The following is a 23,456-nucleotide window of genomic DNA, read 5'->3' on the forward strand; positions in this document are numbered from 1 at the left end:
GAGACCCCCTTGCTACCTGAACTATCCCGACCCACCCCCCTAGAAACTTCAGGCCTGGGTGCAGGCAGGGCCACTTTCCAGATGGGAAGACTGGGTTCCCAGCTCTGCGGGTGGGCCTTGTCCTGTGGGAGCCCCACCCCCCAATCCTAGTGGCTGACAAGGGGCAGCAGCCCCTACCTGCAGACATTAATCAGAGGCAGCCAGGGGTCAGTTTTCTGCCTTCATCTTTTAATGGCCAGTGCGGTATAGTTAGTGGACAGACGGCGGATGGGACACAGAGGGGCGGGCAGTCACAGCTGTGCTAGGTGTGAAGGGGCAGACCATCCTCCCCTAGAAAAGCCCATCTTTGGCAGGACACTCGGGACCCCTCAGCTAGGCCAACCTGGAGCACTGGAGGGTCCAGGCTGCGGTGAGACCCCCTACCCTACTTGTCAGGGACTCACGCCCCCTCGGGCCTTGATGGATGAGGATCAAGACACAGGTCAAGAGTTGATTTCAATCAGGACTATGGGGGCTGCAAAGTAGGAGGTGAGGGCCACAAACTGTCCTCTTTCTGGACCACAGGCAGGTAGAGAAGCCAGAAATGTGACGGGGGGCCTGGGTCAGGCCTGTGGCATCAGATGGGTGCAGGGTGTGTGAGGGTGTCTGGGCGTGGGGTGGGTATGCCCATGCCAGCACAGACTGTGGTCTGACACCATTCAGACCCAGGGCTACAATTCCTCCAGAGCAAATGTGTTTTGTTTAAGGCTGGGGGGGAAGGGAGAGGCCTACGGGGTGACAAGGCTGGGGCTGGCCCTCTCCTCTGAGGCTTGTAAAGAGGGGCTGGGTCAGGAGCTGTGCACAGTGTGAGTGGGACCACAGGACCTTCAAAGCTGACCTGAGGATAGGGGTCGCTAGAAGGGACACGGCTGGTGGTCTGCTCTCCTGGGTGGGGATGGCTGAGTGACCTCACAGAGCACTGGCCTGGCTAGAGCTGGGACCACTGGGCATAGACAGGGCGAGGAGTAGGTGTGAGGCAGGACGAAGAGCACAGTGCTGGGCCCAGGTGGCAGCAACATCTCCCAGGCCTCCATGAACTCGAACTCGGCAGAACCCTGGGGCCACAGTGATGGGCGGTTGGACCTAGAAATGGTGGTGTTATTGACATGGGCAGAAGGCCAGGGCTCCACAGGCACTGCAGGCAGGGTGGGAAGGGGGCCTCAGGACTTGGGGCCCCTGCTGTGGACCTCAGCAGCCCTTCCTGGGCAGGCCGGGGCCGGCTGGCTCAGAGGCCGGCAGAGAAGGAAGTGTTGGTGGTGGAGGTGTGGAAGCAGCTGCTGTGCGTGTCCCGGGTGAGGCTGTAGGTGCAGTAGGCCACGGCGGAGCCCAGCGTCAGCCCTGTCATGTAGGACACGGTCATGGTGTTCCCTGCGGACAAGACCAGATCTGAGCTGGTGGTGGGGGGGAGCATGGGCAGCAAGCAGCCCTCACAGGACCACAGCAGCCACATCCACCTGGACAAACCCGGAATCCACGAGGATGAACCCGGTGGCCCCTTGACAAAGGGCTGGAGCTGTAGTCTTGGCTTCCCAGATGTGAAGTGGGTAACAGGTGCCAGCTGTCCAAGGACTGTTACGCGCAGGGCATCCCAGGCTCTGCCTGCTTCTCTTTATCTCCAGTCTCCCGTCTCCAACTGCTTCATTGGGATGTCTAAGGGGCTTCTGGAGCCTACTGTGTCTGGAACCCAACTCTGGGCGGCCCCCTCCCCATCTCAGCTGATGGCAATCCAACCTTCTTGCTCTGAGTGGCAGGCCCCAGAGTTGGGAGTCCTCCTTGACGCCCTGGGCCTTTCCCATCCCCTAGTGTGTCAGTGGGCCCTGAGGGCTCTACCCTCAAAACAGATTGAGAATCTAGCGCCTTCTTCCAGGCCCCCTCCCACCTCCACGGCCCCCACTGCTGCTTCTGCCCCAGGGCCTTGACACATGCTCTTCCCTTGCACTGTCACGGGCCCCTCTCGACCACCTCCAGATCTTTGCTGAAGTCACCTCCTCAGTGAAGCCTTCCTTCCAGGCTGCTCTGCTTACATTGTGAACCCCCCACCTTGACTCCCCCACCCCATTTCTCTGCTTTATTTTTCTCTGTTATTCTTTGTTATTTGTCTGTCACCTCTGGACTGTCAGCCCCAGAAGCACAGGGATCATTGTTTTGTCACCACTGTGTCCCCAGCACCTAGTACAACACCTGGCACACAGCAGGGCCTTACCAGGTAGTTGAGGAATGAAAGAGTAAGTGACTGATGAACGTCCTCACACCTCCGCACTCCCTGAGGTTGACTTGGCCCCTGGAACCCAAATGTGCCTTCTGGCTGTGTGGCCTTGCCTGCTATGGGCCTCGGTTTCCCTGCCTGGCAGTGCAGCACTGATGGTCCTGAGGAGTCCACTGGGCAGGCTGGGCGCTGGCCGAGCAGGGCTTACCTGCCAGCTCCCGCTGCTTGGGGCCCACTTTGCCGGCTGCCAGGATCATGGGCACACTGCCGAAGTAGCCGTTACTGATGCCCATGAGCAGGGAGAAGATGCAGGGCCAGGCTGGGTGGCGGAGGGCGGGCGTCCCACTGGGGTAGACGCACAGGATGAAGAGAGGGATGAAGACGACACGCAGGCAGGAGCAGACCAGCAGGTGCGTGCCCCGCCAGTCCACGGGCAGGGCCGCCAGGATCTGTGGGCGGGAGCCAGGCACGTGGGCCCTCACCTCCCCCACGCCCACGCCCTTCGCATCTCCACTGCAGCCTCCAGATGCACACCCTGTTCCAGGACAGTCCTGACTCAGGCCACCTCAGGCTGTGGATGTCCTTTCCCAGCTTTGTCCACAAAAACCCACCAAACCAAGTACTGCTGTGTGCCCAACACCCATTGGAACGCGGCACGGCCCCATTCAATCCTCACAGGACCCTCACGGGTGGGCTCTGAGAAACAAGGACGCCGAGGCCCAGAGGGTCAGGGCCCCTCACACCTACTCACACAGCAGGAAGTAGAAGGATCGGGTGTTGAGCCCACTTGCTTCCTCTCAAAGCATACACTCAAGTTTCTCGGACCTCTCAGCTGTGTGAGCTCAGGCAAATGGCTTCCCCTCTCTGAGCCTCACGTTCTCCATTCACCTAGATAAGGCCCATGGCAGGACTGCCCCAGACTGACAGCTTTGATCTTCCTCCAGCGCTGACCTGACCCCACCCTGTACTCATAGCACAAGACTCTCTGCCCGGATTCTTGTGGCCCCTTGAGCCATTTCTAGGCGCCTTTGCCTCTTTGGGGTACTTCACTGCTTGCACCTGTGCTGTCAGAGACCCATTAACCAATGGCGTGGGCCTCACAGACACAGCCGATACTCTAGGGCTGGCCTGGGGAGTCTATCAGGGCCACTCTCCACAGCTGTGGTCTCAACTGCTTGGCTTCCGCCCTCCGCACCCAGGAGCCACGCAATTCCTCAGCTCAGGGCCTGCCCCTCCCTGCACCCCCTCCGCCCACAGCTCCTATAGTGGGCTGCAGCGCCCGCCTATAGTGTCCTCTCCTCTCTCCCCGAGACAGGGGCGGAACGGCAGCCCACCTTGCCCACGAAGTCAGAGAGGTTGAACACGGCCATGATGAGGATGGGCAGCCACTCGCCCAGGACACAGTGGCGAATCTCGGACTCAAGACCCGGGAACAGGCACAGCGTGATAAAGTAGGTCACAGCGATGGACAGCATGTCAGCCCAGATGACACGGGCTACCACGTAGCGGTGCAGCAGCAGGGCTGTGGGCGGCGGGCTGGAGGTCAGGGGCAGAACCCTGCAGAGCCTCTGCCAACTGCCAGCCTGAGCACCCCCATGTGCAGAGGGGACGACTGGGGCCCGTGGGGTGCAGGGGTGCCTGTGGCGCTGCTGTGAGCTCGGGGCCCAGCCCGCCCACCTCTGAAGGAGGGCCAGCTCCGCTTGACTCGTGGCTGAGGCACATCAAAGCGCGTGTAGACTCCCCTGCCACTGGTGACCACCTCGTGGGCTGGGCTGTCCTTTGGGGACCTGCTGTTGGCCAGGGCTGGGCCTTGGTTCTCCTGGAGGGAGGACGCAGCAGAATGGGGTTAGGTAGGGGGCCCTGCACGGCCCCCTGCCCTCCCTTGCCTCCTCACTGTCTCTCAAGCACAGACAGAAGCCCCACCCAGACTCAGGCTCAGGCTTTGCAGCTGTTCCCTGCCCCCCACGGCCTCCGTGCATGTTCACATTCCCCCTCCTCACGGGTCAGGTATCCGCCCAGAAGCCACGCCTTGGGAAATCTCCCTGATCAGTAAGGGGGCCCCCAGTTTCTGTCCTTTCCCAGTGTGGGCCTTGTCACAGCATGCCGCCCCTTGCCGGTCTCCGGGTCTTTGGGCACCAAGGACGGTTTCTCTGGTTCACTGCAGTGTCACCAGCCGAGGGCCTGGGTGACTCGCTGGATCAACGTCTGTGAGACTATCTGGCTCTCCCTGCCCTGCCCTTCACATGGCCCAGCCCTCATGAGCCTCATCTGCAGGTGCCCTCAGGACTGCCCACACTTGCCATCCCTGGGCTCTCTGGGGCTATGTGGCCCTGCCGCCACCAGAGGGCGCCCAGCTCCCCAGGATGGCACCAGGAGGGCTAGAGGGAGTGCTCAGGCCAGGTGGGGCCTCAGGCCAGCTGGGGCTGTGATGGCCCATGGGGCTCAGGCCACATATAGGGGCCGTCACAGCCAGCTGGGGCTTAGGCTACAGATATGGGCCATCCCAGCCAGGTGGGACTCAGGCTATAGACGTATGTTGCTACCAAGGGATGAAACCTTGGTCGGCAGAATGAAGGTGGCCCTGTGGGAAGGAGCCCGAGACCACAGCCCGAGGGGGCCACTCTGGGAGAGCTCAGCTGGGACCAGGAAAGGTGGGGCCCTGGCTCCTTCCCTGATGTTATGGCAAGAACACAGGTGGGGACTTACAAAGTGGACGTCCCCGGCGGTGACATCATGGTGCACGCGGTAGCCGGCCCTGTGGCCGTGGCGGCTATCGCGGGGCCGCACGGTGTGGTAGAGCACGAAGCGGCTGCGCCGAACCAGCAGGTGGAGCAGGAAGCAGAGCAGCTCGAGGCCAGCGGAGACCAGGAAGAAGATGAGCGTGCTGGCGTGCTCGTCGGGCAGCAGCAGCTTGGTGAGGATGCGGCTCAGGGAGACCATCACGCCCGCCGTGCCTGCGAGGGGCGGGCGGTGGGCCTGGGGACCCCACTCAGCCCCGCCCAGCCCCTGACACGCAACATGGAATATGCCCACCCAGACCACCCCTCCCTGGCACTGATGCTGCTCGCTCCCCCCTGGGAGCATTTATTGGGTGCCTGCTGAGGACACAGTGAAGGTGATTGTGTGGGCCCTGCCTTCCTGGGGCTCAGTGGGGAGAGGATGCAAACAAGTGAGAGAAACCCCGGCCACAGTGCATGATGGCAGGGGCAGCAGAGACTGTCCCCCTGGGGGACAAGCATCCTGGCAGGGGTGGGAAGGAGCTCTGTGTGCCCCTGTTTGAGGAGCTGAAAGGAAGGTGGGGGTGGGCTGCCTGGGCAGCACTCCTGACCCTGGCCCGTCCAGGCATGGAAGGAAGATTGGGGACATCTAGACGCAGGTGCTTCAAGGAGTAGGGCCCTCATGCATACGGCCGGGCTAATGGTGGTGCTGCCCCAGGTCAGAGGGTTGGGAGGGCACGAGGGGTAGTCGGCCCCCTAGACCAGGGGCTAGAGCAAAGAATCAGCCTGGAGGGCAAGTCCAAGGCTGCTGGGTAAGTTTTCGGTTTGAGCACAGGGTGCCATTCACTGAGCAGGGGCGGGTGGGCTTTGGGAAGTGAGAAGCCACATGGGTGTGCCGGGCAGGGGTGGCTCCTGGGTCTGGCAATCCAAGGAGAGCTTGGTATTGGGATATGGCACTGACATTATGAGTATAGGTGGGCTTACCCCTCCCACTCGCACACAGACACATGAAATGCACACCACACGCAGGCAGAGGGCCGGCCAAGACACCAGACCCATGCTCAGAGGCACGTGCTGCTCATATCACAAAGGTCGCCGTCGCCAACCAGGCAGGCCCAGAGCTTGTGAGCTCAGCCTTAATCTGGGGCACGTCATGGGGTTCCCCAGGAAGAGCCCAGGTAGCCCAGCCCCCCCGCCCCGGGGTCTGCAGATACTCACTCTCCCCCGTCATCACCCCCTGGGTGTACCTCTTGGGCAGCATCCCCGTGTACCCGTAGAAGCTGGATTGCTGCACTTGAGAGAAGAGAGGAGTAACTGTGACAACGCATCACCTGTCCACTGGGAACGAAATTCCAAACTTGGAGAACACTGTGTTAACACCACAGACGTTAATACCACCAGGGGCAGAGGGACTGGGTCCAACCACCCTGCAGAGCGTGGTGGAAACAGCACTGACTACCAAATGGTGCATGTACTGCCTTCCACGTGCCCGCCTTGGGGCCAGCCAGGCACCCTGACTAGTTCTGGCCCATGAAACATGACCAAAACTGACACATGTCACTTCTGGATGAGGTGGAGCAAAGGCCGCAGAGACTTTCTTTTACCCAGTGGCGGTGACTGAAGAGACCATGTATTATTACACAGATGGGGCCGCTAGCAGCCTGAGTCCCTGAGTGACTGTGTGGAGTTCCATCAATGCATGGACACAAAGCCAAGAGCCAGAAATAAGTCTTGTTTTTTGAAGCCACTGAGATTTCTGGGCTCATTTGTTACTGCAGCATAACCTCTCTCATCCTCACCCACACAGACACATCCAGGGAAAATCAGCATGCACTGCTCACAGCCCACCGTCGAGCAAGTCCCTGCCTAGATGTCGACCCTGAGCAGGGTTGGCACACTTGGATTTCCTGGTCCCTACCAGCATTTGTTTTTTTAACAAAATAGAACAGAACAGACCTGAATACACTGTCTGGATTGAGGCTGTTATTTCAGGAAGACCTTGATTTCATTTATACCAAAAGGCTTCCTGGAGGAGGTGGTGTTAGGGCTGGATATCACCATGGAGAGGAGTGGGAAAGGACAGCACCAAGCCCGGCTCGTCTCATGTAATATGCCCCACGCAGGTGAACAGGGCTTGGGTGGTATGGGAACCGTGGGCACTTAGGGGCTCAGCATGCCCCCCACCCCCGCCCTGTCTCTACCTGTGCAGCCAAAGGCCACGGTGCCCACAGCAATCAGATTGATGGCGTAAGCCTGGTCCCGAGAGAAGAGCTGAAGCCACACATCACAGATGCTGATAAAGAGGAGGGGACCCAAGGCCAAGAGGTAGCCTGTGGGGAGACAGGCCAGGGGGGACAGTGAGTGGTGGGCTGGGGCTCCCACTCATCTACCCCCCTCATACAGCCAGGTCTGGGGTGCCCACTCTCTGCCATCCTCCTTAATCCTTGGAAAGCTGGGGCTACCTTAGGGGTCTAAGAGGGCATCTGGAAGGCTTCCTGGAGGAGGCGCTGTTTGAGCTGGGCCTTGAAGCTGGATTTCGCAACAGAGAGGAGTGGGAAATGGAGAGCAGACTAGGCTGAGGGAAGAGCTTGGGTCCTGGAATAATGTGGGACACACAAAAGCCTGCCCAGGGGCAGATAACATGCTAGCGTGTGGTGCAGCCACCATGGGCCTGACCCTACTTTCACACATTGAACCCCGTAACATTCCTAGGAGGTGTCCCCATTCTACAGACAAAGGGAGTGAGGGGCAGGGAAGCGGGGGGTGGCTGGGGGCGGTGTACCCGTGGTGATCCTGGTATGCAGGCTCAGCCTCTCCACCAACGCGTTGTTCAGCAGCACAGCCACCAGGGCCACCAAGATGTATGTGAGGCTCATGTCGAACACAATTGAGGTCCCTGTGGGGGGCCAGCCAGCAGCAGGTGCTCAGGGGAAACCCCCACCCTCTACTACCCCACCACGTGCTGCCTCCTCACGTTGAACCTTGGCTGAGCCAGCCACCGTCACCAAGGCCACTACAGTTAAAATCACCAGGGCCACCATCCACTTCTAGGGCTATGGCTGCCAGGGCCACAGCCCCATGATCTCTACTGTCACACTGATGGCCCAGAGAGGGTGACTGGCTGCCCTGAGGTCACTCAGCAATTCACAGCTGAGCCAGGATTTGAATAAAATGGGATCCCCGAGCAAGGTCCTGCCTACAGCGTTTCTGGAAGGTGGAGGCCAGTGCTGAGCGTGCCGGGAAGCCTCTGATGGCAGAGTGTGACTGTGGGGGACCCACCTGGGAACTTGTGATGCAGGTAGTCCACGTCGGTGATGAAGCTGTTGTACGGCAGCAGGAAGCCCACGCCAGCCAGCAGCATCGCAAAGTAGATGGCGTGGTAGCGGTCGTCAGGCACTGGCTCCTCCGCTGCTCAACCCGAGACACCAGGGGAGAAGTGGGCAACCTGTCATGGCCACGGCCACCGCACCAGGGCTGCAGTCCACCATGGCACCTACCGTCATGAGCACCACAGCCACAGCCACTCTGGCTGTCATCCGCACCACAGACATTGCGTCCCACCTCCCATGCCACCATTCACCTGTCACAGCCACCAGAACCACTGCCACCATGGCCACCATCAGCTGGCCACCGCCACCATTTCCAAACCACAAAAGCCATCATCAAAAGTCACCAGACACTATGGTCACTGTCACCATAGCACTCACCATCATGACCACCATCACATATCCATGGTCCATTGTCACCGTGGCCATTTCACCGTACCCACCAGCATCATGGCTGCCATGACTCTGGCTTCCATCCCTTCTCACAGCCATGGTTGCCAATGCCACGGCATCACAGCCATTATCATCACTGCCATAGCCACTGCCCTCACCTTCACAGCCACTACAACCACCACCAGCATCACGGCCACCATCACCATGGCCATTACAGTTAAAATCACCAGGGCCACCATCTACTTCTATAGCCATGGCTGCCAGGGCCACTGCCCCAGGATCTCTACTGCCACACCTGGCAGAAGTCTGGCACCATGGGGATGGGCTCAGGGCTGGCACGTCCATGCACATGGTGGCAGGGAGGTTATCCCAACCCCACAGCAGAACTCCACTCCCCATGTGCAAAGAGAGGGTCGGAACCTGAGAGTAAGACCCTATTTCTGAGCCTGAAGTGGTACTAGTATAAACCAGAACCACCCCCAAATGAGCTATCACTCTGGGGGGTGGGAGGGGCAAGTGCCGGGGACAGTCCTAAGCGATGTTTTGTGGATTCTGTTGCAACTGCATTGAGAGTGGCACCAGGATGAAGTGACCAGGGCCCAGAGACAATGGCTTGCCTGAGGCCCCTGAGCAAAGGAATGGGAGCTGGGGTTGAACCCAAATCTGCCGGACTCCAGCCCCACATGCTGCCCACCCTGCAAATCTGATCTCACAGGCAATTGGCTATTTCCTCAATGTGGGGAAACTGAGGCTCAGAGAGGTTGAAACACTCGCCCAAGGTCACAGAGCTGGGACAAAAACCAAACCTTTGAACCTCACATCAGTCCCCCTCCTTTCAGGTACTTTCCCGTCTCCACTGAAGCGAGGCATGGCTTGCTGTGGCCAATGAATGTGACCAAAGCGACCTGTGTCACCTCAGATAGAAGTTTTATGCACAGGTCAGTGCATGAGTCACCATGTGCCTTCCACCTGCCCAGGAGTCACAGAAGCATTCGTTCAGAGGGCGCCTCCTCAGCCTGGCCCTGTGACCTGTACTGGATACGCGGCCTTAGGCTGACGGCGCTGAGGTGGTGAGCTTGGTTGTTACCTGCCTCAGACCTAATCGATCCTGACACACGCTGCCTCCCTTGACCAATGGCCCGGACCCCTGCTCAACGACCACCCACGGCTCCCAAGGGCCAGACACGTACCTCAACCGCACCCTCACTCACCACAGTCTGTGAAAATCGGGGCACCCCTGGCCCTGCCGCCCTGGCCCAGAGCTGCCCTTGCTGCCGCCTCCTCTTCCTCCAGCTGGCAGCTGTCAAAGCTGAAGCTTGTCATCATGCTCCTGTCCGGCGTGCCCGCCACGCTGGGCTCCTTGAGGCGCTGGCTGCCCACGGAGCCCATGGCAGCCTGTGCTGTGGAGAGCGGAGGCAGGCTGAGGGAGCAAAAAGGGGACCCCCACCCCACTGCCACGCTGCCAAGCCTGCACGCCTGCAGAGCGTCCTCGCGATTCACGCCACTCGTTTTGAAACAGCGTGATGGAGCACACAAGCCTAAGCGGACGAGTGATGTCCCATGATTTGTGTCTGAAGACGCTTGCCCTCGCTGCAGTGGCAAGCAGTGCCGGAGGCCTGCGTGAGGGTGGCGGCAGTGGGCATGGACAGAGAGAGACGGAGCGGAGGGATATCGTGGAGGCAGAATGCCAGGACTCGGTGAGCAGTCACAACAGATGACACTACTGAACACTCTCTGTGCCAGCGCTGTGTCCAAGTGTCCCACACACCATTTCCCTCTGGGAGGAGGGGCCAATATTCACTCATCTTACAGCCCAGGAGAGCGAGGGTTAGAGGGTGAACAAGCCCCTTGCCCCATCACCCCGGTCTCACAGGCAGTAAGCAGTGGAGCCCCTACCCAAACCCAGGCCTGTGGACACGCAGAGCCACCAAGGCCCCGTTTGGGGGCCAACCATCTTCAGGGACAGCAAGGCCTTCCTTTGGTCTTGCCTCAGTTTCTCTTGCTTCAATTCAAATTGGTTAGCCCTTCTCTTTGGAAAGGAAGGAGTTAATTGCTCCGTGATGAACAAACACCACTACTGTGTGGGTAACCCTGTGTGTTTCTATGTGTGTTTTTTTCCCTAAAACATTTATCAATTTGTTTTTCTAACGACCTTATTCATTTGTCTGATTGCAAAAAGGATACATGCTCACTGTAGAGAATCTGAGACACAGAGCTGGGACACTGTGGCAACGGGCGCCAAGTGTGGCATCTCTGCATCCCCGGCCCCCGCACAAGGATGTGTGGGACAACCCATGGAAGAAGCCGGGGGAGGACCCCACATGCCCGGGGTTCCTCTGATTTTCTCTGAGGTTGGGCCACAGCTGTGCTCTCGCCCCTCTTCTGCCTGCTTGTTGCATCTCATTTCCTCCAGCCCTCCTGCCTCAGTTTACCCACTCCCCGCCTCCAGCAGGTTACTGAGCACTTCCCCCAGCCCTGTGTTTCCTCCTTTCCTGGCTCTCCACAGACTTTTTATTGGAACCTGTGAGCGCAGAGCCGTCCCTGCTTCCAGGCTGGTCCTGCAGACTTGGGAAATTCTGCCTCTGCCAGCTGGGGGCTGACCAGTTGGTGGGCACCCATGAGCAGTGAAGAGATGGGGGATTCTCCTGGGAAGCCAGAACATAACCCCCCTTTCAGTCTCAGTGCTCTTCCTCTGAGCCCCCAGCCCCGGCCTCCTACATCTGGAGCTGGGGGACACAGAGTAGGACTTGGGACAGAGCTTGGCCTGGATTTGAATGACAGTGGCCTTGGACGCTTGGAGACCCTCGGGTGGCCCATCCAGCCTCCCTCTGTCTGCATATACGAGGGGCACTACAACAATGGACCGCTCCTCCTCATGACCTGCTCAGGATGGGAATGGGAGCCCAGCCCTGGAGGACATCTGCACCCCGACTCCCTGGGCCTGTGTTCAGCAAAGGCTCTGGAGACACAGCGCCCAGATATGCCTGGCCTCCATGTGAGGTTTCCAGCGAGCTGAGAGGCCACGCCACCCAGGCGGCGGACGTGCTCAGCATGCAGCCAGGAGGTAGCCCCACCGCTCCCTCCAGCTCAGTGATGAGGCAGGCAGCTGCCGCCCACAGCAGCCACTCCAGCCACTGTCCCCATGTGCTCCTCCAGGCTCCCTCCTGGAGGTGGGGGCTCTGGCTCCCCCTGCCACGGCCTCATGGCCCCCAGATGTCACTGGCCTGAACAGAGGCCAGGCCACACAAAATGGTGGGGCAGGGGTGTGCACTCAGGAGTCACCCCCATGTTCCTCCCCAGACCCCTCATGCTCCACACCAGCAGCACAGAGCCTCAGATCGCCCCCCCACAGCCTACCCCTCCTCCTATGGTATCTCCCTTTAATTAAAATTTAAGGACATGCACATGTTCTTAAAGACCTGCGTGTTCTGGGCTCTCTTCTCCCCCTCCCACCCTGCCAGGACCCCTCGGTGCCCATCCTGGGGAGCAGCTGAAAAGACACAGCACATTTCTTTGGCCCACAGGTCAGCCCCTGGGCCTCAGTTCCCCCATCTCCCTGTTGTGGACGAGGAGGGTGAGCGAGTACCTTACAAACGGGGTGATAGTTAGGGAAGTCTGCACACAGGAAGTGCTCAGCAGTCACACATGCCACCACTTCAGGGCACTGCTGGGGACGAAGAGGTCCCCCAACCCCAGCAGTCCTGAAAACCAGCTAATGTCCCCACTTTGCAGAAAGGGCAACTGAGGCACAGAGAGCCAAGTCTAGGGGTCACACGGCTCATATTGGAGCCCCGGCCAGGTTGACCACCTTTGGCTCCCCTTATTTCAGCTGTAACCGAGTGGACATTTGTTCTGAATGTGCCCCTTAGGGCACTGTGGAGGTGCTGGGCATCTGGACCTCAAGGCCAGGCTGACCCCTCAGGGGCTGTGCTCCATCTCCAGACTGCGCCCCTGCAGAGGGGACAAAGGAACCTAAATTCTATGTGGAAATCCAGCCTGCTGGCCTTCCTGAGGCCTCACACTCCTGGTGGGCCAGGGCCCTGGCCAGCTGAACGCTCTCGGATGGCCCTGGGCCCCTGTGCCTAGGTGCCTAGGCCAGCTTACAAGTTCTCTGCTGCTCTTTCCATAGCCAAGCCTTCTAGACTGCCCCAACACCTCCTGGTTGGTTCTGCCCACCAGAAAGTGCGTTTCAAGACCCTCCAGCTAACCCCTTTCTGGAGTCCGGGAGGACACTGGATGCACTGGCCACAGGCACTGCCTGACTGGCTGGGGCAGCTGGGTCACCCTCCCAGTCTTGGTTCCCGCAGCTTCCAGATGCTTTCAGCCTGCCTTCCCCCGACCCCCCAACCCCTTCTGCCTGCCCGGACCAAAGTTGGTTCCCAGGCCTGAGCTCCTAGGCCAGGGACAGACTCTAGGGTTTACCCTGCGGTGACCCCCCTGGGCACAGGCCCCGCCTTGTCTGTCCAGCGGCTTTTCCAGGAGCCAGGAGGGGGCTTGCTGGGGGAAGGCATGAGATGGGGTGGAGGGAGTTCCAGGGAGGAACTTCAGGTGGCAGGACCCTTAGGACGCTGGGGAGGAGCGGGGCCAAGCCCCGTGCATCTTCCTGGGTGTAAGTCCAGTGCTCGCAGATGGGCTGGTGAAGGGCTGGCCCGGTCCGGATGCTGGAAGCGTCGTGGGTGGGAGTCCCCTCTTCCCGGGACAGGGGTGGGGTGGGGGGGCTCGGGGTCCCTAGGGTCACGTGCCCGCGCCCCTGGACTCGGTCGGCCCGAGCCGGCGCGGAGTGGGGCCGCGCGCGCGCCGCAGACAAAGGCTCCGACAGGTCCCCGCATCTCGTCCCGTTTCCGCCCCCGCCCACCACCTCCGCGATGACTACTTACCTCTGCCCCGCCCGGGCCGGGGGTCCTCGGCGCGCCCTAGCCCGTCCGTGCCTGCAACCCCCGCGCCGGGACCCCTGGGCGCCCACGTTCCGGCCCGCTGAGCCCTGCGCTCCCCACCCCGCGCCCCGCCTTGGGCCGGGTGCCGCTGGCGTCCTCCGTGGGTCCGGGTCCGCTGGCCCCCGGGTCGGCGAGCGCGTCCTGGGGGCGCAGCGGCAGCGGCGAGCACAACCAGGGCCACCGCGCTCCGCCCCCCGCGCGGAGCCCCGCCCCGCTCGCCTGCCCTCCTCCTCCCATTTCCCCCATCCCCCCGATCCGGCTACCTCCGCAGAGGCTGGGGCGAGGGCGAGACCCCGGCAGAAGTCGTGGCCGAAACACCCCAAGGCGGGCATAGTGGCCCCGGCGACCCTGAGGTGACCTGCAGCTGATCTAGCCCGCCACCCCCAAATACCCTAACCTCCGCCTTGTTCCCCAGGCCTATACTACCCTCGTCTCCCCATCACCCTGGGTCCTCTGGGAGGAGGCTTAAGGTGCCATGCTGGCTTGTGGGTGGGACAAGTCTTTCGGGTAACCAGACTCAGTTTTGAAGGATGAGCAGGAGTCCATGAGCTGGAGATCATGCGGGTTCCGGCCAGGGCCAGGGGCTGTGCAGCTCCCTAGCCTGGGTCCCCCCCTGTGCCCCAGTCCCTGGGCCAGGGCCTGTCCGTGGGAATCAGGCAAGTCCCCTTCCCACCCAGTACTGAGTCACCAGGGTGGGAGCAACACAGACATCTGTCAGAGCATGTGCGGGCTCCTACCTGGAGGCCCTCCCCTCACTTTCCACCACACTGGCTCTTCCTGCCTTGAGACCCTCTTGGGCATCAACCAGGAGGCTGCAGAGCTACTTCTGCCCACAGCTGTGGCCGGCACCTTTTCCCATAACTTCTAAAAGACTGGACGCGGGGCGGACGGGTGGCTCAGTTGGTTAGAATGCGAGCTCTGGGCAATGGGGCTGCCGGTTCGATTCCCACATGGGCCAGCGAGCTGTGCCCTCCACAACTAGAATGAAGTCAATGAGCTACTGCTGAGCTCCCGGGTGGCCAGATGGCTCAGTTGGCTGGAGCGCGGGCTTTCAACCACAAGGCTGCCGGCTCAACTCCCACAAGGGATAGTGGGCAACTACGGTTGAACACGGCACCTTAAGCTGATCTGCGCCCTCCACAACTAAGATTGAAAGGACAACAACTTGACTTGGAAAAATCCTGGAAGTACACACTGTTCCCCAATAAAGTCCTGTTCCCCTTCCCCAATTTAAAAAAAAAAAAAAAGACTGGACGCCTGGACGCTCCCTGAGAGCAAAGACCTGCTTTATTTCTCTCTGGATCCTCAGTGCTCAACGGAGTACCTGGCATACAGCAGGAGCCAAATGCGTGTATGAAGGGTGGATTGAACTGGGTGCTGAGAAAATCTGTGTTGAGTGAAGTACTGAGATGGTACAGATGTGCCCTCAGGGGTGGGATGTGTCCCCCTGCCTTTCTTCTGTTGTCATTTGGGCCAGGGGACATGGCCAGTTGATCCACGTCATTAATCTTACTCAGCCTGATGGTTCATGGGCCTGGACCTTTGAAAGGGCCTATGCGGGAAGCCATGCCGAGCTGTCCTGGGTGTGAATAAAACTTATTCAGTGTGTGTGACACACGGTTCTAGATGCAGGGAACACATTGGGGTCCCTGCCCCTATGGGGTTTCAGTCCAATGGGGCACACTGGCAGTATACAAGTACAGTCATTTCAGGAAGCGTCAGATGCCGGGAAGACAGTAAGACAGAGTGATGGAACAGACCATGGTGTGTGGCTGTGGGCAAGGTGGTGGATATTACCTGGTGGTCAGGGAAGGCCGCCCTGGGAAGGTGACACTTGAGCTGAGAGACCTGATATGGAAAGGCACCTGTTGTGGAGAGGTTTGTGACGGGGGTGTTCTGGGTAGAGAGAGCAGCCAGAACCAAGTCCTGAGACCAGAAAAGTCTCATTATATTCAAGGACAGAAAGAAGACCAGTGTAGGGAGACAGAGGAAGGGGGAACTTATCTGGTGAGAGATGAGGTCGAGTGGTGGGCAGGCCAGCCCAAGGGGGTCTTGTTGGCAGTGGAGAGGCGCTGGGGTCCCTGGAGTGTTTTCATCGGAGGAGGGAGCATGCTGTGACCTAGGTTTGGAAACCTAGGCGGCTGGTGGGAATGCAAATTGAAGCAACCCTTCTGGAAAGTAAATTGGCCTAAAAAACATGCTTACTCTTTGATCCAGAAAATCTAGCCCAAGGAAATAATTCTAAATACAGAAAAGGTTTTATATACAAAAATGTTCATCGTAAGAGCCAAACATTACAAACAGCCCTGTCTCCCAAGAAGAGTGGGTAACATTCATCATGGTGGGGGACGGATGACACTGTTATCTTAGAAAAACTCAAGAAAACCAGTGGGATGATATGTAACCACACAGAGAAATCTGAAGTCACCACAAGGGTATATGGTTTTGAAGTATTTATAATAATGTGGAAAACTGGCTGTGAGGGTGTTAAGTGACACAGGAACAGGAAATGAAAGGAAATACAAAAGATACTTTGCATCCAAAAAAAATTGGAAAAAAGTGGTAAAATAATTTTCTGGGAAAATACAAATGACCAGTCAAACTGTTATTAGATGAAAAAGAAATCTAAATAGAGCAATTACTGGAGAGGAAATAGAGAAATTTGTTGAAGAAATACTTCTCTGCTCAAAACCCAGTCTTAGGCAGTTTTACAGGATTACAGAATTCTACCAAAGTTTTAAAGAGAGAGCCATAGTGTAACTTAAGTATTCTAGAGCACAGGAAAAAAGGAGAGAGAATTTCCTAAACCCAACAAAGATTTTTCTAAGAAAATAACAGACCAGTCTCACCTGTGAATTTCAGTATAAAGTCCTGAATAAAATATTAGCAGAACCCACTAGCGCATTAAAATAAAAATATCCTACAACACTCTGAATGCTAGATTGCCTCATGTAAAAATGCTATTAATATAATTCATCATATTAATTGGTCAAAGGAAAAATCATACAGCCATCTACTTAGATACTAAAAAGGCATTTGATAAAATACACCATCCATTCTGAATTTTTACAAAAACAGCCAAAGATGAGTCAGTGGACTTTTTTGTGTACTGCTAGTCAAAAGGCACATCTCTTTAAACACAGCCGCAAGACTTGGATGTCTGCTCTCAACTCTGTTATTTAACCTTCTCCTCCTCCCGCCTTTGGAGTCCTAGCTGACATTATTAGACAAAGGAAAGAAATAAAATCTATAAAAATGAAAAGAGGAGTTAAATTATTATTATTTGTAGGTGATAGGATTATACAGCTAAAAGATCCCAGCCACCCACATGAAACCCTTTTAATACATTTCCACAGTCTTCCTACTTGGACATGACAATTAGAAAAATGTAATGAAAGAAAAGATTACTATACAATGGCAACAAAATAGATAAAATTCCCTGGAATATTCTTAATTAGAAATGTTCGATGTCCGTATGAAAACAAGATTTAAAAGGATATTAGAAAAACCCCTTTGTGAGGGGCCCAAAGGAAGAGAAGTGGGGAGACAGGCACAGCCTGTTCTTCCACAGGACGTCATTTCTTACTACAAGTGTGACCAAGAGGTTATTTCTTACTAAATTAGTTCCCTTATCTAACACCATCCCAGTAAAATCACCAGCAAGATGTCCTTCCTTTGGAAGTAGATAAACTGATTCTGAAATTCACATGGGAAAATGAATTTGCAAGAATGAACCAAGAAAATACTGAAAGAAGACGAGGAAGGAGGAGAGTCTAACTTGCTAGATACAGAGTATGAACAAAGCTTCCGTGTTTACAGCAGCATTTGCTAGATTTGACGAGATGAACCAATCGAGGGCACCGGATGTAGTTCCAGAGGTCAACCCAAACGCATGCACTGATAATGGTAGCTTTTCTTTAAAAAAAAAAAAATAATGGTAGCTTTCATATTAGTGGGAGAAAGATGGATTATTCTGTAAATGATGTTTGCACCATTAGGTGACAATCTGAAAATAAAATAAAATTGGATCTCTACCTCATTCCTTATACCAAAACTAAAACCCAAAATAACAAAAACAAAAAATAACAGCAAAAAAAATCCAGATTTCAGTTTTTAATAATCTTGTAGAAAGTTCTTTTTAAGCAAGACATAAAACTTACAAGCCACCAATGAAAAGACCACTAAATTTGACTGTTTCATAAAAATAGAAAATTCATTTATGGAAAAACCCATCATAAATGAAATGAAAGAGATGATGCCAAGGTGGGGAAATATTTGCAACACACAGACAGGGAGTGGGCTTACTTCCTTAATATGTAAAGAGTACCTACAAATCAAAGAAAAAAAAACCAACTACCGATAGAAAAGATGATTCAAGCACAAGAGATGATAATTTACAAAAAACGGAAACAGTGGCTTCAACATATGAAAATTGCCCAACTCTACACCTAATAAGAAAAGTATAGATTAAAACTACACTGAGAGGCCATTTTTCTTCTAGAATATTGGCAAATCCAAAATGTGTGAAGTCAGTCCGGGCAAGGTGAGGGCATGAGGCCCCTCCCAGTCATTGCGGTGGGAGGGGAAGTTCATACAGCTTCTGTGGAAGGAAATTTGGCGCGTCAATCAAAAATTTTAAATGCACACTTCGTTTGTTTCATTCATTCTATTTTTAAGAATTCATACATTACACTTGCATATCTATTGAAATCTATATCCTAGGGATATTTGTTGCATTTTTGTAACAGTAAAATATTAGAAACAAATGTTCAGCAGCACAAAATGCAATAATTATAAGAAGAATCAGGCAGCTCTACTCCTACTAATATGGAATGATTTACAAGATACATTGTCTAGTTTTTCAAACAAGCAAGGTGCGGAAAAATGTGTGTGATGCCTAATTTTTTATTTTTTTATTTTATTAAATTTATTGGGGTGACAATTGTTAGTAAAATTACATAGATTTCAGGTGTACAATTCTGTATTACATCATCTATAAATCCCATTGTGTGTTCATCACCCAGAGTCAGTTCTCCTTCCATCTGACTGAGAAACAGAAACTCATAGACACAGACAATGGTTTGGTGGTTGCCAGAGGGTAAGGGGGGTGATGCCTAATTTTGTGTGTCAACTTGGTTGGGACACACACACACACACACACACACACACACACGCAATAGGTTCTGTTTCTCTGGAGACCCTGACTGAATCGGTGTGTATAGCATGAAACCATTAGTGTTAAAAAACAGGAGCATATGTGAGTGTGCGTGCCTGCACACAGCTGCTTTGGGAAGGGAACAGTGATTGAGTCTGAGAAGAGTTTGGGGGTTGGGGTCAGGGAAGGGACACTGATTTTTACTGTAGCCTATTGCACTCTCTGGATTTTTTAACATTAAGTGGGACAGGCAGGATACACAACTATGCCTACTGTACGTTCACTCTGCATAGAGAAAAAGACTAGAAGGAAATGTAGCAAAATATTAAACAGTGGTCATCATTGAATGTGGGGGCTGGAGAGGCATCATCTTCCTTTCTCTTTTCCTACAGCAAGCCCACACCAGCTTTTTGCAATGCTTTTCTCCATGCACACGTTTAGCGTGAAGCACTAAAAATGTATTTGTGTGTGGAGACAGGTCTCTAGCTGGTAGGTCAAAGCTGAGTCTTGGGGCTCTGCATCCTGTGTGTTTTCCACTAGTCACATCAGAGGTCTCTGTTGGGGGTGACCCAGAGGCGGAGCCAGGAAAGGGTTTTCTGTGGGGGTGCCGGGCGGGCGAGGCGCGGGGCCAGGCCTCACTGACAGCTACAGGACTCTGCTCATCAATGTGTGCCCTGCCACCCCTGTTAGCAACCCTCCTTGGGAAAAAAGCCATCTGCCAGGATAAAAAATGCAGCCAATTAAGGCCCCATGTAATGAGCCAGTGACAGGCTGTGGCAAGGACAGAGGGAGGGCCCTGAAGCCATGCCTGTTCTGTCAGTGGGGCTCGTGAAGGCATCCAGGTTGGTACAGCGAGAGGCTCACTCACAGACAGAGTGAGCAGAGGGCTGCTGCCGCCAGGGCCTGGACACTGCTTTGTCCTCACTTGGCAAGGGTCTCATGCTGTTCTAAATGGCTTCAGATGCCCCCGCCCCAAAGCACCTTTGGGTAGGATGGCCACCAGGGCCTCCCCCGTGGTCTCTTAGCTTCCCCCACTGTGCCCTCCAACCCACCCCCCAAGGCAGGCAGAGTGAGCTTTCTGAAAGGTGTCCTTCTGCTAACTTGCTCCCGTGATACCTGAGTGCTGGCAGGGCTAAGCCAAAGCCCAGGAGTTCCCCCATTTCCTTCTACACACTCATTTTCGAGGAGTGGGCAGTAACGGTGGTGCCTTGGGCCCCACCAGCGGGATTCAGCTCACTGTGTTCAGCCCACGCTGATGTCATTTCTTTAAAAACGTTGTGGGCTTCCTGTGTATCAGATTAACCTTAAGTCAAAACTGCACCCGTGGATCTCTTTGAGACATCCTCTCTCTGTTTTGGGCTGTGAGGCAAGGCCCTTAAAGAATGTTAAAGCTCTCTATTTTAGCTGAGAGAGTCTAAGATGTCCGCTTTTGAGATTCTGAGAAGTTTTTTCATCTAGCTGAGAGAGTGTTAATCACTGCCTTAACCACTTCTTTTACTCCTAACAGTGGCACCTTGAGATTTTGCTCAACCTAAGACCATGTTGTATTGGCAATATTCTATGTTTGATCTTTGCCTTGGGGTGAATCATTTCCTGGGGGGCTCTTGGGTTTGTTGTTCCTGGTGGCCCACCCAACAAACCCCCAGTGTGTGGCCTTGTGCATGAATCGCAAGGGAGACACTTTGGGCCCAAGCTGAATTTTCTAGAATAGCTCCCACCACTGCAGTAACAACCACCACCAGCTGTCCACCTGTGTCCATCTCTTTCAAGGAACAGGGGCCACCCCAGACCACCATGGACCAGCATGGCCTGCCAAAGCGACTCAGTTTGGGGAGATGTGCCCACTCCAAGACAAATGAGTGCATTGAGGCATTTTCTTGTCCCTTTCAGCTATAGAATGGGCTTGTTTTGTTTATGGGAAAAGAGGGACTCAAGATAAGCTTAAAAAGAAATTAATTGTCCGCAAAAAGACATATACACATTTTGTTCCTCGTAGTAAAAACCTGGAAACAGCCCAGGTACCTATCAAGAGGCCATGGTTAATCAGACCGGTCCATCCAACCACAGAGTACCACTCAGCACTAAAAAGGAACACACTACAGATGTAGCAGCGAGGGTGAATCTCAAATGCACTGAATGAAAAAGACAGACACAAAAGTTATTCACCACCCTTTGTGTGGCCCCATTCAAAGGAAGTTCTAGACTGGGCAAGATGGTGATCCCCTTGGGGAGGGTGGGGGACATGTGGGAACCATCTGGGATGATGGTCATGCTCTATATCTTGACAGAGGTTTGCTTTGCGGGATGTGTCCATCTGTCAAAACTCAGCAATGGTCCCTTTAGATTTGTGTGTTTCACTGTTGGTAAATTTTGCCCCCCAAAAACAACAAAACCGAAAGCCAATATTGACCTCCAGCTAATGACAGCCACGTTTGGGGCTGAAGTGTACTGATGTCTGCAACTGACTTTGAACTGCACCGAGAAAGGTGAGACGGATGGGTAGGTGGATGGGGCCCTCTCAGAAAGTAAGCAGAGCAACATGCACCCAGTGGGCACGTGGGTGTGCACTGCACAAGTCTTTCGACTGTCCTTTATGTGACAATTCTCATAACAAAATGTTAGAGAGAAAGAAGAATAAAGAGGCGCAAGCAGTGCCCCCCACCCCTGCCCTCGGGTTCCCTGCTGCTCCAATGGGGCTATTGCCGGCCATGGAGGCTGTGCCATCTGCTTCCTGCGGAGCTCAAACCTAATTATTCCTGACTTATTAACTTAAAGCCAATTATAATCTTCCAATCAACCTGTACATGCAGCCAAGAGCCAGACAGAGACAGGAGTGAGGAGGCCTGCTCAGGACCCAGCAGGGAGGGAAAGGGAGCAGGCTCGCTGGGTGCGGAGGTCTCCGCAGGGCGGAAGGAGGACGCTGCCATGGGGCACTGTGCAGGGCCAGCCAGCTGGACACGCTGGGTGGGGCCGGGCCTCAGGGATCGTGGAGGGCGACAGTCTCTAAGGCCTCAGTCTCCCCTGGTGAAAGCCTGTGCTCCTGACCTGAACAGAAAGGCTCCTGGAGCTGGACAAGCCCAGGCCCAGAGAGAAGGCCCCTCCTCAGGAAGCCGTCAGCCCCCGTCTGCTCGTGCAGCTCAGCTCACTGCCCGCTGTCCTTCCATTCGAGCATCGTCAGACTCGGGAGAAAATGAGACCTAGCTATCTGGGCCAAAAGGCAGAATGAATGAACAAACAAAGCCCATGACCCTCTCCTAAGAGGGGCAAGGACGCCCGTGTGGTGCTGAGCAGGACGGGGTGGGGGTTGGCGCCACGGGCACCAGCTAGGAGCGGGCTCTGGGCCAAGTGCCCAGGCTGCTCAAACCACACAGTGACTCTGCGGGAAACGATTACAGAGGCAGCTGAGGCTTGGAGACCTGGGAGGGCTTGCCCGAGTCACAGGCCGTGGCCAAGCAATACTGGCCCCGCCTCAGCCAGCCTGTCTGTCCAGTGGGTTATGCTGGCGCTGGAAACGCCAGTCCCCAAGCCTGGAGATCAGGGGGAATCACACCCTAGGCCAGGCTTCCAGAACTGGGGGCCCATATGTGGCCTTCTGGGCCCCACCCCTCAACACACCCAGCCCAGCCAGGAGGGGGCATAAAGGCCCCCAGCTGCTGGAGGCTAGCCAGGAAAAAGGCAGTTGCTTTTAGCAGGAAGAGCTCTTCATTAGGGAAGAAGAACTCTTCTGTGGATGCGGTTGGGGGGATGGGATCCTTGGGGACAGGTACCAGCTGCTGCCCCTGGAGCCCTGACCTCCTCTCTCCGCACCTGCTCCAAACCCTTCCGTGCTCCTGCCCACCCTGGACCCTGGACCACCCTCTGCCCTCTGGTGTCTCCCCACCCACCCTCCTTGCCTCTCCCTAGAGGTAGCAGCCACACCCCTTCCCTACAGCTCTCCCCTCCCCCGCCATGAGAGGACTACTTCCCAAGCTTTTACCCATGTGGTTCCCTCCACCTGGAGGGCTGCCTGTCAGCGCACACACTCCCTCCACCTCACCACCTCCTACTCATCCGTGAAGTCTCAGTGCCATAGTCCCCTCCTCCAGGGAGCCTCCCCTGGCTGCTGGTAGGGATGGCCCTGAGTACTCACAGGGTGTCAGGCATCATCTGAGGGACGCTCCACGACACCCCATTTTGCAGATGAGGACGAGGCCCAGAGAGGCAAAGGCACTTGCCCAGGCCCCGAGGAGGGCTGGGTAAGTGAAAGGGGCTGGGTGAGCGACAGGGCAGAATGATGCCAGCCCATGGTCTGGCCCTCACTGTGCTGTCCACAGTCAAAGTGGGGAAGAGTGCCCAGACTCTCACAGATACCCCAGTTCCCAGAGCGCCCAACAGCAGCTCATATTCTACTGCTCCGGAAATAGCACGCCCATTTCACAGGTGAGAAAATAGATGCCAGCGAGCAGAAGGGCCTGGCCCAAGGCTTCCCAGCCAGGCTCCAAGGGCGTGGCAGAGTCAAGGCTGGAGCCCAGGCCTGTCTGGACCCCAAACCAGCGCCCTTCCTCTGACAGGTTGGCTTCCGAAGCTCACGGCCACACCTGGGCCTTACCTGGGGTTTCCTGTTCTCCGTCTGCAGCCTCTCCCGGGCAGTCAGATTTTTCTCGTCAGGCACGCTGTGCGAAGGAGCCTTTGTACTCTCTATTTACA

The 23,456-nt window shown here is 55.7% G+C and overlaps 1 protein-coding gene across 2 annotated transcripts; it reads right to left on the minus strand.

The window, feature by feature from the left end:
• Nucleotides 1–207: 207 nt before the first annotated feature.
• On the minus strand, nt 208–23,456 carry SLC29A4 (solute carrier family 29 member 4). Of its 2 annotated transcripts, none has more exons than XM_074313975.1 (11): nt 23,359–23,456; nt 9,893–10,081; nt 8,242–8,370; nt 7,745–7,858; nt 7,164–7,292; nt 6,181–6,255; nt 4,952–5,199; nt 3,923–4,064; nt 3,580–3,767; nt 2,454–2,694; nt 208–1,407 (listed from the first exon to the last, which is right to left on the minus strand). In XM_074313975.1, exons 2-11 carry the CDS (start codon nt 10,068–10,070, stop codon nt 1,265–1,267), a joined length of 1,587 nt encoding a protein of 528 aa, XP_074170076.1. In that variant the 5' UTR covers nt 10,071–10,081; nt 23,359–23,456; the 3' UTR covers nt 208–1,264. The 2 variants fall into 2 exon arrangements, with proteins under 2 accessions (XP_074170076.1, XP_074170074.1); XM_074313973.1 differs by lacking the exon at nt 23,359–23,456 and adding an exon at nt 13,559–13,795.

This window comes from Rhinolophus sinicus, linkage group LG10, assembly GCF_036562045.2.
Source record: "Rhinolophus sinicus isolate RSC01 linkage group LG10, ASM3656204v1, whole genome shotgun sequence".
Lineage (NCBI taxonomy): Eukaryota > Metazoa > Chordata > Mammalia > Chiroptera > Rhinolophidae > Rhinolophus > Rhinolophus sinicus.